This window comes from Lagenorhynchus albirostris, chromosome 6, assembly GCF_949774975.1.
Source record: "Lagenorhynchus albirostris chromosome 6, mLagAlb1.1, whole genome shotgun sequence".
In the NCBI taxonomy this organism is placed as follows: domain Eukaryota; kingdom Metazoa; phylum Chordata; class Mammalia; order Artiodactyla; family Delphinidae; genus Lagenorhynchus; species Lagenorhynchus albirostris.
The window spans coordinates 36,028,473-36,045,065 of record NC_083100.1 but is presented as its reverse complement, the minus strand read 5'-3'; the positions used below and the strand labels follow the sequence as shown (position 1 = coordinate 36,045,065).

Here is a 16,593-nt window from a genome sequence, read left to right as displayed (position 1 = left end):
GTGAAATGTGCATAAGCATACTTTTCCCTCTTATTTTTACCCCTGCTTTACTTTTTTGACTTCTCTCCCATGAAGAAAGGGGCAAGGGTCAGATAGGAGGCACTCAATGGAATCAGATGATGGACTGGCCTGGCCATGACAAAGGAGCTGAAGCCCAATTAAAGGAACAGGTGGTCTACGACCCTACAAATGCGCCCTGATGTAACCCACCCACTAAGAAAACACACACTTTCCAGTAATACTATTTTCCCCAACAGGACCACAGGCAAAATTGCAAACGTTTGTCACTCTTTCCGTTCCTTTTCTGAACCCCTCCTCCAACTGTGCCTGTTCCCTAAACACTTACAGCCCTCAAGGACCATCTTGGCCCACCACCCTTAATCTCTAAAAATGTCCTCCCTTTTTCCTACTCTTCATTCAAAGCGTGCCTAACACACAGGCAGTGTTAGGTATTATTCTTAATATGGTGACAGTAATTCACACCATGCAGTGAATGAGATTTTATGAGGGTTTCCTTTCTATTTTAAAAGACATTTAAAATGGAAGGGGAGGGGTTACTATATATGTTTGAACTGGGCCTCCCAGGCTCCAAACCCACTACAGTTCACAAGAGTTCCTGTTAAAGGTTCTCCTAATTTCACCTCCAAGAGAATGGAGCGCCCTTGCTCTTCGTCTGCCTTCTCAGCCACTCCATACACACACACACACACACACACACACACATCTTATGGATACACACCAAATACATGTGCAAAGTACCACATCAATTGATTTCACTAAGTATGCTTTTTATCAAGCAAATGCTGGTAGTGCTTACAAAGTAGAGTGAATAACTTATGTTAAATTGCCTTTGAAACTGTCAGTTAAGTTCATTTTGCTTGGCAATGCCATTTTTAAAAAACTTAATGCCTGATTTGCAAATCTAGTCAGCTACTTACAAATAAAGTTCCCTATTCATAAATGAGAATGAAATCATTGTCCCAAAGGAAAAAAGAAAAACAAAGCATCTTATTCCCATTTAGGCTCAATCTCATCCTTTAGCATATTAATTCCTAGTACTATGTTTTCCTCCAGATTCGGCAAAAACAGGGCTACTGAGTTCTTCAGGAGGCAACAAAAATTGGGAGAGCTAAGTCTGTCCAACTGGCAAGCACACTTTTCAATCAGCCACCTGAATTACTTGGGGAGGCTGGAGGCATCACTATTTCCAGAAGCAATAGTGCCAAGTCAACAGGAAGATTACAAGCATTCTGAGTCAAGTTCTCAGACTGTGGCCTTCAGATTTTCTTGAAAGCTGCTTATAAAAGGAGGACTGAGTGAAGCTTTGATATTTATGTCAAGTCACAACTAAGGGGCAGGTTTGCAGAATCAATTGTGTAGCTTTATACTTACTGCACATTTACCACATATGTCCTTTATTACACAGTGGAAAACCATTAAATGCACAGTAGTTTTGCCAAGTGGCATTATGCATTTAACAGCTTTATTCGTTTAACAGCTCCAACTCTCATTATATTTTGCCATGTGGTACACGGGATTTTATGCATTTAACAGTTTAAGAAAGCTCTATGGTATTTTCTTTTCATGTATTTCATACTATGGTTGGACATTATATCTTAGCAAACTGTATTTCAATGACTTCATTGTGAGAGAAAGAATAATCTGGAAAGATTACTACATCAAAATTGAAATGGGAAACCAATATTTCAATCCTCTTCGAAATTGCTGGATATTCTACTGCTCTCCCTTTATTAACATCTGAAAAATAACTTAAGTCAGGTTACTGCAAAACCACAGGAAAAAAAGGCTATTCCCAAAACCATATAATTAGTATAAATATAGCAACTGACTATCATTTTAAAAACTTAATTTTCATTAAAAACCACCTTGCTTAATACAATATTCAGTAACTTCCTTCCTTTATAGCACACAACAGAAGATTTGTTAGGGAGATGGTGGACCATTTTACCATTTACATATGTAGGGACGAAAACATTTGTCATGCAAGGCCACAGAGGAAATCAAGCTCAGAATCAAAGGACTCTCAAAATTAAGCTTTAACTAACTTTTGTTTCCTCTACCCTGCATTTGGGTAATTGTTCAACCCAGGGATAAATAAGTAGGCGCCTCAACCTAACCCATTCTAGGATAGGGCGGTAGTTGTCCCTTTAAATGAATTGAAACAGAGTAGATCCCATCAACTGTTTCTGCTTTCAGAAATAAAAAACCTAAGCATCTGTCTACCCTTTTCCCTGGAGCATTCCATTCCCCACAATCCCAGCACTCTGAAAAATTGTACTGGATAAGCGTCTATGTTTTTCTGTTAAAGATTTTAGCACTCACTCTGCACTCCCCGATGTGTGTTTTCTCCTGGAAAAACAACTGTATTCTATACATAAAAGAAACACCTGACATTGCAAGGTGTCTCTGGGGCTGAGGAAAAGCAGTGATTATAACAAAGTCATCCATTTCCCTGGTGGGAATAAGAGAGGTGATGAGACCTGGCTAAAACTTGGTCTCAGGAAGATGCTGTTTTGAACACACTAAGCTTTGCTCAAATACCAAAAAGAAAGAAAGAAAGAAAGGATGCATAGCAATATTCAGAATTAGGAGGGAAATCATTCAAGGCTGATTCCTTTTGAAAAAACAATTCTTTAAAAGAAAAAAAAAACTGGGTTTTGACTTAGTCTCTATTTTGAACTCTGATGGGAACAAAAGCAAACCATAGAGCAAAATGCAGAACACGACAGGTTCTCTAGGGATTATTATTATTGTTGTTATTATTATTATTATAGGAACAGATGTATTTTTATTGGTGGGAGGAGGAGAACAGCCCTCGCTTTTGCTCTTTTAAAAACCACTCACCTGACTTTTATTTGCAGCCACTTTGGCAAACAGGGCTTGAGACACCTTGGCCCTTTTCATCTCCTGTTGGATCTCGTCATAAATGGCAGCTGTGATGTTGACGTTGGCGCCGTCCACCTTAATGGGGAGGTCTGTTGTCGGTGTCGAGGTTTTGGCCTACCAAGAGACCATGAAAATAATAATTTAAAAAGTGCTGCATTCAGCCCAGCCATCTGTGCAGAAATTATCAAAGGATTTCAGTCAGCTGATGCCAAACTGCATTAGCTACAGAGGGACACTTCCTGTCCATTATTCTAATCAGGTTAATTGTGATTGGAAATAATTGCAGTGCATTCCTATAGGACATGCAGAGTCCTGTCAACCTTGTTCTTTCCCTCACAGTAGCTGAGACAGTTCACAGGTACGATGGCTACTCTGGGCACCAAACTCAAGCGATCACCTACCTGCAACACAAGCATGCAGAACACACACACAGTTACCTTTTTCTTTCTGAAAATAGTACACCTTGGAGGAAGAGCCAATTCTTCCAGAAAAAATGAGTAAATGGGTAGAGGTCTCTAAATAATAAATTATTACTCAATTTAATGCACTCCCCTGAGTCTCTCTCATTCTTTATTAAAGCTTTACGTATGTCATTTGAGTATGTATGGTTTCCCACCATTATCATCATTATGCTACCCAGACAGTCACCTAATTTCACCTAGGAAATCAGTGGAAATGAAACAAAATGTCATTTCATAAAACGAGGCTTCAGAATGCCTCTGAAGTGCCGTCTTCATTTTCTTAAATTCATATTGTGGTTTTATGTAGTCTGCTGTGCTCGTTTTAATTGAATGATTTCCCATCAGTTTCAGAGACAAATGAAGGACAATATAGAAGGTGTCTGTACTTCTTGGGGTTAGGATAACCCTAAAACGCTTGAATCTACTTGATCCAAAAGACTGCAGAGCATTTGCTCTGGTGTGTAAGGAGAGGGTGCTGGGCAGCCTTCTCAGAACCCAGGGCAACAGGACAAAGGGAAAAGTCTGCCCCAACCGTTGCATTCCTGAGCATGGCCAGCTGATTTGGTCTAAAGTGGATTGTTTTCTCTTTTCATCCCCACCCGCCCTAGAATCCTAAACCACTATGTTCCCTTTGTGGATGTCCTGAGCTGTTGTTCCCCTGCTGGATTGACAGTATGCAGGTTTGGAGAAAGACATGGCATGCAGGGTGGACACCATGGGGTCATTCTCAACAGTGTCTTGAAGCTGGAGTTACGTCCTAAGTTTCCAGGAAGGCTCTGATTCCTAAGAGCGCTCAGTGACCTTTGCCATTCTCCTTTGAATTCCCTGTCTCATACTATTTTCTAATTACTGCAAAGTAATAATAAGCATAATTGATGTAGTACTTTTTACGTGCCAGGCACTCCAAAAAGTGCTTTTTGGTTGTTGTTATCACATCTTATTCTTTTAAGAACACAGTGAGTTAGACATTATTATTTTCACTTTACAGATGAAGACAACTGAAAATAAAAGAGGATACTTCACTTGCTGGCAGCAAGGGAAACAGCAGCAAGTGAAATAACCATGATCTGAACTCAAGTCTCTCAGGCGCCACAGCACAGGCTCAGGAATCACTGTGCTACTCTGCCTCCAAAACCTCCAATTCGTACTGGTGCTGTTTTTACATGTTTCTTCTTGCCCTCAAGTTTGAGCTATTCCCTCAATAGTCCAATCCTCTCTCATCTTTTTCAAGAAAACTCCCTTTTCTTCTTAAAACTTCTAATTAACGTTCAGTGCTTTTCCTGTTAAGTGCATATTTTAGCATACCATTTCTGCCTTTCTCAAGGCAGGTTTCTTATTAGCCTCACTGACTAATCTCACCTGACTGGTCAAATCTTCTCTAGAACACCGAGGGCTAAAGTCAAAGCACTGAAATATATGGTTAGGGGCCCAGCCTTGGAATCAGAATAACCAGAGTTCAAATTCTAGCTCTATCACTCAGCCGTGTGACCTTATACAAGGTATTTAACCCATCTAAACCTCAGTTTCCTCATCTAAAATGTAAACCTCATGTAAAATGAGAACAACAGTGCAAAATGGTGAGGATCCAATTCATGCAAAATGTTTGCAATATCTGATACAATAAGTGCTCAATAAATGATTATTCTTATACTTGTACTGTTGTTTTGTTATTTTTAAGTACATTGAGGAATACTGGCCAATTGAAGGTTATGAGAAGAGGCTCTTGAGGTTGAATTTGAAACTTGAAAAGTTTTCAATTTGTTTTGAACTGATAACAAAGTACTGACGGGATCTGGAAAATAATCTCCATGGACCTATGCAAGGTTGTGTGTGTGTGTGCCCGGCATTGCTGGCTCCAACTCAAAGGCTGAATCAGTGGGTACCCCTCTGACATTTATTTGCACAATGAAAGACTTACAGTACTATGGACCTTTGCTACTGAGATAGTTCTGTAAAGAATTTTGGATAAGTAGGTAATCATGAAATATTTTAAAAGTCTTCAGTAACTTTCTCAATGTTTAACCAACAGAAAAAGAAGAATGTTCCAGACAATGTAAAAATGTCAGTGCCATGACTGTATTCTCAAAACTATTTTGAGAAAAACATTTTACATTTATTTTCAGAAATCTCAAAACTGTGAAATTAAACGTTCAATTTCCCTGGTATACTTGTCCCTAAAGGGCACCTTTATCTAGGAATTTTCTAGACAGGATTTTTTGCTGTTTAAAAAAGCAAAGTCAGGGTCGTGAGTCAGGGTCCTGACCTTAACTGTGTGGTGGTGTAAGTTGGTCTGGCTCTGAAAGCTACCAGGTCTTTGAAAAGATGCCTAAGATATAATCTTGTTGGAAAAATATTACGAAGGAGTGGAAAACAAAACACACAGACCTGTGTGATTTTCTAACAAGGAGGAGTGATTTTCTGAGAAAACTTGCCCAATTAAATGGCCATGAAGCATGGCTGGATTCTCCTGTAATGATTCAATGGGCTTCAAAAGTGGCAAAAATGTTGGTGAATTTAATAGAAGTAAATATTAGTGCAAATTAACAACTTGTCCAACTCAATAGCTCAACATGTATGCCCCAAAATTTTTAAAAAATAAAAATAAAGATAAAAAAGCTTGGTTACAGTGGTCCAAAGTAAGCAGTCAAGAGACTTATTTTTGGTTTAACAGTAACTAAAATTCATAATTCACTAAACACTGAAGTCTAAGTATCACAGTTTGGCAGTGCATGATAGAAAATTATCTTCAGTTAAAAAATCTATTGCAGAGTGCAAAATATAAAAAGAGTTAAGATGTGTGAAAAAATGGATATACTTGAAAAAGCTCAAATATTTCTATTAGAAGATTCTGCTTAATCAGTTCCTTAGAACTTAACAGAAAACAAACTCCTAAACCCGAAACTATAGTATCTAAGCAAAAAAAAAAAAAACCCTTTATTTTCAAAGTACCCATTTTTCTGATTTGTACAAATGTGTACCTGTTAAATATTTTTTTGAAAACTATCACTCAAGAAGGAACCTGCAACCATGCTAGCAACAGTAAATGGGGTGGCTTTACCATAAATCCGTTGATTAATAAAAGTTTAGGGGAAGTAGGGAGTAGGCTAAAAATAAGTGGGCTCAGATCTGAATTGGAAATGACTCTTGGCTGACTTGAGACCTTGACCCTTCAGTTAAAATCTTTAAATCACACAACATTAACTAGATGTATGCATCTGCAGGAGGACCTGAGAACAGAATGCTTTTAAAGTACGAAGAAAGGAGGGATGGAAAGCTGAGTCAGGGTCCTGTGGACATCACTGTAGGAAGGAAAATAATTAAGGCCTACATTTCCACTACCATTTTCTAAGGGATCACTGAATGAGCTCCCAGTCATTCGGATCTAGCCGCTGCATTGGCATGCTTCCATCACACACAGGTTCCTCCCTGATTTTGTCTCTTTCAGGTTGCATCAAGCAGAACTTGGACTACGCTAGCTGTCCCCTGCCCCCATCCAAATAAATACACAATTGAAGGAAAAGCAATGTTTTGCAAACTCAGCTTCAACACAAATCCGCTAGCCCCTTCTTTGATAACCAAACAGCTGTTATGTAGACATCTAGTGCTTACCCTTCCACCCACTGCTGCCCTCCTGCCACATGTGGAAGAATGGGACTTTCTTAAAGGGACAGAAATGGCATGGATGATATAGAAAAAGATAACCACTAGCGTATGGTCAGAGGTTCATATCTTCTGACCCACATGTTCAGTGGATTAAAAAGTCTTGGAATTATGTCTCTTAGTTTTTGAGGGAAAACACAGTAGCAGTGAAGGCAAGATATCTCCAAGGCTAAGAGTGAAAAGTCAGTGGAGCGAATATCTCACCTGAGGGGTTCGGGAGGAGCTGGGACTGCTGGAGGCCGATGAGACCATGCTCACATTGGGGTTCATGCTCCGCTCTCTCTCATCCTGGTATATGCGGTCCCGCTCCACTTCCGGCAGATTGAGGAAATTCTGCATAGCCCTCAGGTTTACTAAAAGAGACTGAGATGCTGTCCGAGGGTCTTCTTCCTTACGCAGAATCTCAGACAACAATCCCTGATTAAATGGAAAAAAAAAAAAAGTAGGCCAAGTTATATCTGCAGGTATGCATGTGTGGTTTCCGTATTGCGCCCCTCTTCCCCTTTATCTGTTTGGTGTAACCAGCTGGCTGTGATGTCAAGAACCTCAGTCTAATTCCTGCGGGTTCTCCAGCAGGAAGATTTGGTGGGAACGTGCTTGCTCTCTGGGGGCTGTGCCTTATTTTGGGACATTCTATTCTGACACTTTATCATCACTGTAATAATCATCAGTGTACGGAGATGCCAGCTAGCAAGGTAGGCGCTCAGAAGAATTGTGAAACTGCAATTACCACCAGGTGCCTCCTACAAGTATTTCAGGAACTGTTAGAACTCTCTCTGCTTGAAACTGGGAACACTTGGCAGTCCTGCTCAGCTTTACAAATCTGCCAAGTTTGGTAAATTTAGTTCCGACATTTAAACAGCATGGGAGATTTACATCGACTTAAAAAAAAAAGTTTGGCTGAATTTCTGTGTGACCGGACACTGTTTTCAATATAGATGTTTCTTATGGCAAGAAGAAAAAAAAAAGACACAAAGCAAATGGCTACAACTTGGCCTCTATTAACTTCCCAATCCACACACATAATAGGTTTCCTTGCATATGTACCAGAGGGCACCCCAACTTTTTATGAGATGCCCTCATGGGGACGCTCCAAGCCCACCATTAAAGCAACGGAAGTAGAGTCACATCCGGTAACAGGCCACAGCGCACCTCAGGGAATGCCATGATAGGCTCAGATGCTTTCTTACTGTGTGACCCATCCAAATAGAATGCTTTACATAAAAAAACTGGTGTTTTCATGTGCTGCTCTGCTGACAGAGAATTCACAAAGAAAAGAAAAATGTTGACAAGTCTAAAGAAAAGTAGTACAGACGCAAAAAAAAGGCTAGAGACCTGAGTTAGAACACGGCAGTACTTGGGGCAAAAGCAGATCCATTTCCATTCTGCGCACTTGTTGGATTATCACAGAGGCATCACTTTACATTCCCAGCTAGCATCCCTTCTCAGGGCAGTACGAGATCAGGGCCTAGGATGATCTCCCAGAAAAAGCTAAGATGTTAACCTCTGTATCTTACAACAGATGGGGATAACCCCAAATCGTAAAAGTAGATGCCAAAGGCATTTCCACTTAGGGGATATTAATGCAAAGAAACACGATCAGATTTGTAATAGATGGCTAAATAGGCCGTCCTTGGCCAACAGGCCAATAGGCATTGGAGACCAAAGAAATATACCATCTCTAGTTGGCCAAAAATCCTCAGGGTAAGGTAGGCGGTTTTAAAAAATAATGCATTATAATATAGTGAGCAAATGTCACTTACAGGAATGTGTATCACACTGTTATCAGCTTCCGGGAGTAATCACCACTCAAAACATCATGTAAGACAATTTTACCATAAGGAACCTACAAGAGGCATGCCATCTGATACCTCTTGCCCGTTTGGTTGTCATTACTTTGATTAGAGAAGTCTTTCCAAATGAAACTATAATATGCCATACAATGAAGCTAGAAAAAAATGTTAACAAGTGTGTGTCTGTGTGCGTGAGTGCCCAAGGAAAGGTCAAGGTAGGGCATGTATATAAAACTACCCTACTGCTGAAATGATTCTAAGAAAATCTTGATTTCTTGTCATACTTTCAGAAAGAAGCAACAAGTGAGACACTTGTCTTCCAGAAAATGTTATACAATCTAAGTATTAATTTTCTTTCTGAAATTAAAAGTCAGCTCTGCCTTAAGTTATCCTACTTTCCACTTGGACTAAGCAACCTGAAATATTAATAACAAATTTGTTTCTAAGACAAAATTCTCCAAATTAATGTGTGCAGAAGCAAGAGGGATGTGAATTTAAAATCAATACCAATTTCCTATATATACGATGGAATACTACACAGCCATAAAAAAGAATGAAATAATGCCATTTGCAGCAACATGGATAGACCTAGAGATTGTCATACTAAGTGAAGTAAGTCTGACAGAGAAAGACAAATACCATATGATATCACTTATATGTAGAATCTAAAATATGATACAAATGAACTTATTCACAAAACAGAAACAGACTCACAGACATAGAAAACAAACTTATGGTTATCAAAGGGGAAAGGGCAGGGGAGGAAGTTTGGGATTAGCAGATACAAACTACTATATATAAAACAGATAAACAACAAGGTCCTACTGTACAGCACAGGGAACTATATTCACTAGCTTGTAATAAACCATAATGGAAAAGAATATGAAAAAGAATATATATATATATATATATCTCTCTGAATCATTTTTCTGTATACCAGAAACTAACATGACATTGTAAATCAACTATACTTCAATAAAATTTAAAAATTAAAATTAAATAAAAAATTAAAGCATAAAAGACAATCAATACCATTTCCATTACTAATAAGATACTAAGATTGATATTTTCTGAGCTTTCTTTAACAATGAACTTTGCACATGAAGGACAAGTTGGTACCCACTCTCCTTCTCTCTGTCTTTTTCTCTCTCTCATAAGTAACTTTAGCATTTTACTAAATGTCAGACTACCAAATTTGGAAAAGTTTTAGGATCTACATGGATATATTCTTTATGCTGGTTATATGATTATACTTAAGATCTCTCAAAGGCAAAGTCTGTAAACTCTTTCTTCCGTGAAATTATTTACACAAATTGTGGAGGACACTATGGCAAAAATCTTCCATACAAAATATTGAAAAAACAAAAAATATTGTTCTAATGGACAAACTTCAAAATTTTAAGTCTGTTTATTCCTAATCAATAGAAAACAAAATCACTCCTAAGGATAGAGTTCTTTTATTTATTTTTTGTTCAGCTTGGTTTACCTTTTTTTCCCACATTGAAATTGTGGAGTTCCTTCCCCTGCATTTTTTACATGTTGGACAACCTTACAGGGAAATGAATCCATCTCTAAGAAAAATCAAGACAAAGCATCCTTGTAAATGACTGCTCATCAGCATCACTTCTGAAGTGAATGAGACACAATATTTGTATTTTAAGGGGTTGGTGGACTATACTGTTGCCTCTGTTTTATTCGCCTAATTGAAGATAAAGTCTCAAACCAACAAGGTGACCACTGCTGCCCTGGAGAATGAGAACACTGTTCTAAAGTATTTACTTAAAGTCTCATCTGTGTAACCCTGGTCCCAAAGCAGATTCTTTTTACCTCAGACATTTTCAATAACAAGTGGCTAACTGGTGGGCACAAGAAGAGTTTTAGTTGTTTTGTTGAGCCTTCTTCATTTTGGTTATGTGCTTTTAACGACTTAAGCAGGGATTTTTAAAAACATAGTCAAAATTCTGCGGGCACATAAATGTAAAGCTCGTTTTATTTAGTTTAAAGTCATCATAGGGGAAACAGATTGGAAGAAAATGTACGGCATAACTTAAGTATACCACAAATCACCCCATCTAATTACCAAGATAAGTAAATGTTTATCATATTGAAACTGTCTTGAATAGAACATAAATTAATAATTTATCTTGCATAAATATTTCTAAAGCCCTTGCTACTATGTTGTCTGGCATTTAATTATCAACCAGCCAGGCAGGAGGTGTCACTTGGACATTCCCATTATGCAGCCTGAGATATAGAGAACCTGGCATGGCACCCGGGCACTGAAAAAAAGATGTACTTTTATGAAGAGAAAGGTCATGAATATTGAGAATGTGAAAATTGAGGGAAATTAATAAATTAACCAGGATATCGCTTATTAAAATTTCGTATCAGTAATCTTATTAAAACACATTGCAAGTATTCAGTAAAGTGGTCATTAAGTGTTTTCCTCATCATAGGCAACAGAGCCTTCTCAAGGGAGAGATTATAAACAATTCTCTCCATGGTGTTAGCTGAGGTTGTGTAAGACCAGGAAACGTGTTGACTGAAAAGGAGGAGAACAAACCTCTGCACAGGGTAGAAAGGCACCTTCTACCAGAGCTCTTGGGTTACAGGTCACTGAAAAAAGAAGGGAGTTGGGCAAAAAGAGCCTCAAATTGGCCTTCTCCCCAGTCTTTTAATGGAGGATTTTGTAAGCTCCATATTATTTCCAGCACCAGCAAAGAATACATGAGGTTGGCAGAAAACTTCAATAAAAGCAAAATAATTCAAAGCACAAAACAAGAGATAATATAATGCCATCTAGCTTCATTGCTAATACAGGCTATCTCTACAGACAAAACAAAGAACTGGGGCTGGGAATTCCCTGGTGGTCCAGGGGCAAGGACTTGACTCTTTCACTGCTGAGGGTGCAGGTTCAAGCCCTGATGGGGGAACTAAGATCCCACAAGCCACGTGATGTTGCAAAAAAAGAAGAAGTAGGGCTAATTTTTAAATAAAAAATTGCTATGCTTATTATTACTAGTATTTTAATAATATTTGTGACGTCTTAAATGACCTTAGAGTTTCTGAATCTGCAATTTCTGTTGAAGAGCTTTCTTATTTGAAGAGCTTTTCTTTTTATTATGATTTTCATATTCCTTCAACAATTTATATAGTTTGCTCCAAATCGTTAGTGTGCAAAATACATGCTGATACTCAGAAATATTTGGGAAACATTACCATGACTGGCTCTATAAAATTTACTTCCAAGTTTCTGTACTAGCCCTTGAGGTTCATCTGGGACGGGTGAGAAACTGCCTTTGATGGGCCCTTAAATCCTCTTAAATCCTTTAAGAGAACAAGAAGAGAACCCAAGCCTGGGCCAGGTTTTAGGAATCTGAGCCTGAGCCCATCAGACCTCCCAGGTCGATCCAGAAGAGGTCACTGAAGATCATTACTGACTAGATTTTAACAGGTATCTCTTCTTCATACTTCCTAGACATTTGTAATTCTCTACGATTAGGTTATATCTCCCACTGATTATCTAGAGAACCCCCAAATTCAATATGCCTCTTGCCAAAAAATGACAGATCAGTCTAGTAATTCACTCCCTATTTACAACTTGGTCCAAAGCTCATCAAAGAATGGAAAGATTAATAAGACATAGATTCTGCTGCCAAGGAGTTTACTATACAATGGTTTACAGAAGCACAATGTGAAAGATAAGTGTCATAAATTTCAGACAGAACTAGTACCATCTCAGTTCAAAAGAGGGTGAAAGTATTGCCATCGCAAGACTCAGGGAAAACGTTTTGGAAGAGGTGGTATTTAACTTGGCGGGGATTCAAAATGTACATTATGCATAGACATAGAGATGGTGATGAGACCAGGCAAAGGGAGAGGGCAAATGAGGGATTGCATAGTATTAGAACACTTGAAGAAAAAGAAAGAGCATGACTAATCCAGAATACCAAGAGAAGTTTCTGTTTCCTTAAAAGCTTAAAAAAAAAAAAAAGTGCAAAAACTGATAAAGTGGTAGAAGACTTTTTGAAGTGAAAATAATATAGTCCACATTAATATAATTCAGAACTACTGGAGTATACACAAACTAACCAGCAAACACTACCCCCAAAATGAAGTGATATTAATCTGTTCAGCCTTTTTGTCACCTGCAACAAATTAGGCTTTCAATATGCAAAACATCGTCCTTCCAGGAAAACAAATGATCATGATTCCATTTAATTGTAATTTAATGAGGCATAATTTACTTTTTAAAGTGATACACACCAGGTGTGTACTGAAAAAACTGGCCCAGCCAAACCCCAGTGCTACGCTTTGGAAAAAGCCTCAAACTAGCCGGAGACTATTTTCATTTCTGTAAATTATATTTCTGTTCACATATTTATTCTAACATAAACTTCTGAAGTTAACCTCCGAAATACTCATATATCATATAACATACATAGCATATCATAGTTTGAAAGTGTTAGGTTACAACCCAAACAAAGATAGATATTAGAATGTCATATAAATCCCAAAGAAAGCTTATATGTACTACTGATTGCAATGCCAAAGGGAAAAATATATGCTTGCCACTTCTACAGAATCATTTGGACTGGTTATTTTAGAGAAAATTAGCTCTATTCCTTTATAATGTATTTTAATTATTGATTGTTGGATATATCAATAATAAAGTATATAAGCTTTTAAAATGAAAGTCCTTTTCAGAAATCAAGTTACATCTCTTTAAGGGTGTATGGGTTGAAACATATTTCCTTTGTAGTAGTGACTCTGAAAATATATTTTAGTTCATCATTTGCTTAAAACAAATGATGTCCTAACCAATCAAGTTTCAAAGGCACATATACCCCCATTTTACAGATTAAAATTACAGAGGGTCAGAGGTGGAAGAGGCCCTGGCACCCATATGGGCTAACCCCACATTCTGCCACTGAGCATGACCTGTCTATCACATAGTTCCCTCTGAAGGTACTCTTCACGTTTCACCACCCCTTTTCCATGCTTAATGGTTAGCCTTAACTTCATACAATTCTGAAATGTCTGGTTCCAGCTGACGTGAGAGCCAAAAAGTGGTATCCTCTGATGAAAACCAGGTGATACCAAATTCTCAGCCTAATTGTACAAAGTGAACTCTTCAGTTTCAGTGGTTAATGCACAGTTAGTTGAAGCTGTGAACCGAGCTCTTGGCTGGACAGGGTATTGACATCCTACCACCTGAAAGCTGACCTAGCGAAATCAGTTCTCTCCTAACCTCCAGTCTCATTTCCTTCTAGACGTTCCTGAGAGGCATGTTCTCCTCTGCTCACAAATATAAACAGGTTTCCCTGGGTCCCATATTCATAATCTACAACCCCACTACAAAGCCGACTACTGAAATTCATTTGTGTTATGCTAAAAAATGCTCACCTCCCCCATCACCCCCTAGAGTACTGCTCAGCCATGAAGCCAGAGTACTTAGTCTGATTTGAATAAAAGGTATACAGGGCACAACAATGACAATTTGATTTTTATTATTAAAAATGATGTGTTAAATCCTCAAAGAAAATGTTGTTATTGCATTAGTTTAATAAAAACCCTCTCTTTTACTATAATATTTCTTTATTAGAAAAGACAGCCTATGCATATAGCACTTTTGTACCATGGGGGTAGATAGAATTGAGCATCTAAAGGGAATTAATGTACTCTGCAAATATAAATGCATATACAAAAGTAACATTTGCAGACAAATGTTGCTGTAGAGATGTATTCTATAATGCACTAAAAGACTATGTATATATCTGTATATGTATATACACTGCAGTTGGCAATACTTTCTCCCTCCTTTGAAGGGAGATGGCACTAGTTCTATTTCACATTTATGACACTTACCATCTTTACATTGTGTAACTATAAAACCTCTTTCTCCCATCATACAGTAAACACCTTGGGAGATGAATCTGTACATTTTGTGCTTAGTGGTTAGTTGGGGATATACAGGAATATAGAGCCCTAAGAAAGCATCAAATGCATATTTCTCATTTTTCTGGAAGTGGGAGTCCCATCTTTGCTAAACAGTCAGCAGCAGGCCCTGATGGACCACATGTTAAAAGCCTAACTCACAATAACTCAAGATCTTCTCATACAACCTATTGAAAACGATAAGATAATAAATACTGAAATTTTGTGCCATGCAAACTCCACTTTAGAACAAATATTCCATGCACCCCAAACCTACAATTTATTAAATGAAACACTTCCCTCACAGGCAGGTTTCTTTCTAGTATATATAATAAAACTTCGCTTGTGCCATCTGACACATCAGAATACTGTAAGCATGCAAAACAAAGTTAGTAGGTGCAACAGAGCATTCTTGAAAACAAAGCAGTCTGTGCTTTCTTAACTGCAATCCCCTTGTCCAAGCCACACTTGAGCATGTACCGTGGAGGAACTTAGCCAAAACCAGATTCCTGGCAACTTTACTACTTTTTACCTACCTAATCTATACAACGATAGATGCAATTAAATAAAGAGTCCTGTCTCATTTTCTTCCTTATCTCTAGGAAGTCTTAGGTACTGGAATGGGGGATGGTGCACAATCTAAGTCAAAATTTTCTAAACACATTAGCACCAAAAGGCAAAAGCAAATACAGAACTGAACAGGTTCCTTTTGGAAACATTTACCAGTGGTGTTCTCAGCTCTGGGCACATACATGGTTTCTACTAACACCTCAAGTACCTGGCACCATGACTATTGAATTCACAAAGTGCTGGGCCCTGGTTATTCCTAGTTCCCATGAGTATTCTGCGAAACAACTGTTGGCAAACTTCCAAAAAATTTACTAGCTTTGGCTACTTTGTCAAAACATTGGCAAAAATAGTACTTTCAAAAACAAAACAAAACAAAAACATACATTTAGTGCATATTTATATCTCAAATGTATCAAATGCATTCAGATATAAGAAGAAAAGCAGTCTATTAACATATGAGTTGACTCTGTCCTGAAATAATTATAAAACATTATTTTTTCTTGCTGAACATTTTCTGCCTTAGCTTCAATCACCTCCAGGGTCAAAAGCATCTGTTCTTACACAGTACACGCAACATATTACATATTATCATACCACAATGGGATTACTGGTTTAAAAGTCTGTTTATTCCTCATACCTCCTTGAAGGAGGGACTGTGTCTTTCTGCTCTATGATAACAGAAATGATTGAGAAAAAAGGGGATATGAGTATGAGTTCTGAAGTTAGAATTGCTGGGTTCAAAACTGGGCTTCAACTGGACAAGGATTAATTAATCTCCTTATGGCATAGTTTCCTCACCTGTAAAAATGAGATAATAATTGTACTTCCCTCATAGGATTCCCTAGAGAGCTTACAACTGTATCCTATATGTGTTAAATGTTCAATAACCGTTAGCCCTCATTATAACTCCAGCATAGTCTCTGAATGCTTAATAATTATTTGTTAAATGAATGGATAAAGACAGAACTAACATCAAAGTACATTTCTTATTTTAAATTTGCAACTTCAAATATTCAAGGCCCTCCACTTATATTTTGCTAGATGTCTTCCCATACAGAACACAGAAAATATTTAAAAGAAAATTTTTTAGGAAGTAGAATAATTAAAATTATTTGGGATAGAGAAGAATGTAAAAAAAAAAATTAATAAATTATCTAAAGTGAAATGAGCATACGGACATTCAGGACAGCACTAAACTAAGATATTCATTTATACTTCAAGGAAGTAAAACCACTTTCCTTCCTTAAGTAACTTTTAAAATCAGC

General features: G+C 37.8%; 1 protein-coding gene across 1 annotated transcript in view; it reads right to left on the bottom strand.

The window, feature by feature from the left end:
• The window catches only part of SATB2 (SATB homeobox 2), a 187,840-nt gene that overhangs the window by 49,838 nt on the left and 121,409 nt on the right, over positions 1-16,593 (bottom strand). Inside the window, exons 8-9 of the mRNA XM_060152381.1 lie at positions 7,233-7,445; positions 2,866-3,021 (exon numbers count right to left, since the gene is read on the bottom strand). Coding sequence (XP_060008364.1) covers positions 2,866-3,021; positions 7,233-7,445 — 369 coding nt within the window. The remainder of the gene's footprint in view (positions 1-2,865; positions 3,022-7,232; positions 7,446-16,593) is intronic.